General features: G+C 40.0%; 2 protein-coding genes across 9 annotated transcripts in view; both read left to right on the plus strand.

Moving 5' to 3' along the window:
• LOC138039566 (MOB-like protein phocein) overlaps window positions 1-2500 on the plus strand; it is a 98019-nt gene that overhangs the window by 69489 nt on the left and 26030 nt on the right. The gene's annotated exons all lie outside the window — the stretch shown is intronic.
• Window positions 2044-2500, plus strand: part of LOC138039171 (kyphoscoliosis peptidase-like) — an 8156-nt gene continuing 7699 nt past the window's right edge. The window contains exons 1-2 of one of the 8 annotated variants that reach the window (XM_068885368.1): window positions 2045-2320; window positions 2394-2479. In XM_068885368.1, coding sequence (XP_068741469.1) covers window positions 2396-2479 — 84 coding nt within the window. In that variant the 5' untranslated portion in view covers window positions 2045-2320; window positions 2394-2395. Of the gene's footprint in view, window positions 2480-2500 lie in introns of all 8 variants that reach the window. The other 7 variants (XM_068885384.1, XM_068885407.1, XM_068885377.1 and 4 more) reach the window with 7 other exon arrangements.

Consider the following 2500-nt stretch of genomic DNA (forward strand, 5'->3'; position numbering starts at 1 on the left):
TCTCAACAACACTCAATCTCAACATTTGATGAAGAAAACCGCCTCAGCTCGTTTTAGTTGACATCTCAAAACGCAAGTTTACTCCGGCCAGTCTATTTTGTTGCATACATTATTTACTGAATAATGCGACTCCGAGATAGCGAACCAATCAGATTGCTCGAAACACCAAGATCACTCATTGACTATATACTATTACCATGCGGATATTCTCTTGCTAACACTAATTAGTGCGAAATTTGGGGAATTTTCCGTAAAACAAAAATTCATCGACATTATTCTTTGCGCTAAAGAAGGCAGAAGTTTTGTACCTTCATGAATTGGTGACGCGGCAAGAGATGGGAACTAGCTTCGGGTCTTTCACAGATCGAAAAAACTCTCTTCTCACACAATCACTGTAAAACTGCACTCTTCGATCGTTGGCCTGTTCCAGGTTCTCAGTTCGTAGGGACCTGACAAAGGAGCACGATAATCTGCACTCGACGTTTCCTCGCGCTCGTATCAATTTCGCTGTGTACGAATCACGCAACGGTAATACCCTGTCGCGACCCTTTCTTAAGGCACTTATCTGTCAGTAAGACTGACATGGATTTTTTAACGCCTTGGACACTGAGTGAAAGTAAGGCTCAGCTGTTGTTCCCGAAAACATGGGTTCCGACCCATCTGACTTGGAAAGTTGAAACTTTGCAACTCGAAAAACCCAGGGACTAAACCACAATTTCTCGTTAGCATTTAAGGTGGTAAAACTTAATCTATCTTCGCAATCAGGATTATAAAACCAGTGGAACGATTCCAAGAAAAGCGGATGTTCTCAAAACAAAACAAAACAAAACAAAACAAAACAAAACACGAGCATTAGAGCAGCATTAGATCATTCTTCAGGTCATTAGATCATTCTTCATGCGTTTTCTTTTGGGTTACCTTTGCTCTCCTCTGCTAAGTTTAGTTTGCGTAAAGGAAACACTTTTTGTTTTGTTCACTCTTCAATTTTTAAATTAGCTATAACTAAAATGATATCGAGCGCCCTCGTTCGAGGCCGACTAATTACTAAAGTGTCTAAATGTCAGTGGCGCATCGCTCGCGGCCTCTGAAATAACTCGTGTCTACGCTTCGCGTATCCAAGAGTTAAAAGAGTCTTATGAACTTGCCGAAGACAAGACAATTTAATACTGTACAAAAACTTGAGATAACAAAGAAAGCGAGACACCAAAAAGCAAACAAACAAACAATCAGTCTCAGAGTAGATTTGTTCCATTTGTTAAAGAAACAATCCCACTCTCACCAAGGTAACAATGATTTTTTTTAACTGTGATGAAGTTTCTTCGAAATATGGGAATCCTCTAAAACAACTTTTCAAGACAAGAGGACAGAAGGAGAATTTGCTGAGCCTTCACAGATTTTCCAACTCCTCAGTTCCTCAAGGAAGCAGATCAGGAAAACGCTGCACTGCAACTTCCACTGCCCGGTGACATGACAGGGAAGCTTTTTCCTTATCCAAATGCCACACCCACATCAGCCGTGTTTGATACTAGAAGATTTCAAAATGTGGACAACTTTGCCGTTGAGGCGAAAACTAGATTAACGTATAGAGTATCTACCTTGACGTGTCTATCAAAACAACCTGCGCGGATTGAGGAAACGAGCTGGGAATTCGCTCGGCAATAACATTTCAGCTTTTGTTTACATAACACCACCAATTTATCGATTACGCTTGTGAAATGAAATCGTTCGGCCATCGATCACGATTGGTTTCGGCTTACAGTGATCTCTCAACGTTTCCAACAAATCCTCAAACTTGACTTTTGAAGTCTTTGTTGGGGCGATTAAATATCTCGAGACATGGAAAATCTCGCTACCAATCGTGATAAAAAACATTGCCACAATCTGCTCTTCTTCCTTAACATAATTAGCGATTAAGTTCTGTTCGAAACGCTCGCTGTAAGCTTTCCATTGTTGTTGTGCACAGGGGTCGAAAGGTTCTATCGCTCGTCGCAAATTGTTGTGACTTAGTGTTCGAAGTACTACTAGAGAGTACACAGTGAATTTAGTCAAGTGGTTTACAAAAGTTTTTAGTATTAACTCCGTCAACTAAGTTGATATCTAAATGATAATCAACTGACTGAGGTTAAGAGTGAGTAACCAATGATATCCCATAACCCATAATATACCTTATTCAAGCACTACACATAGCGTTGCTGTCATGAAAACAGGACTGTGACTCAAGACTAGCAGTGTATGAGTTTGATAACTGATTTTTTAACTTTTGTCGAGTGTTTTCTCTTGTTGGGAGATCAATGATGTTAAGTTACTTACTGCAAACAAGGTCAGTGCGCTAAAGGCAGTGACTGCCTTGTGAATTATGTTGATCGTCTCAGTGGTTATCTCGCTTTCCACAGAAATGCACTCGAAACGTTCGACATTCCAAGAAACAGGATTTTACGAAAGCATAAAGAGCAAAAACTCTGAACAAAATTTTTTTAAGGTGAGTTCTGAGAAAGACCAA

This window comes from Montipora capricornis, chromosome 1 (assembly GCF_036669925.1).
Source record: "Montipora capricornis isolate CH-2021 chromosome 1, ASM3666992v2, whole genome shotgun sequence".
NCBI lineage: Eukaryota > Metazoa > Cnidaria > Anthozoa > Scleractinia > Acroporidae > Montipora > Montipora capricornis.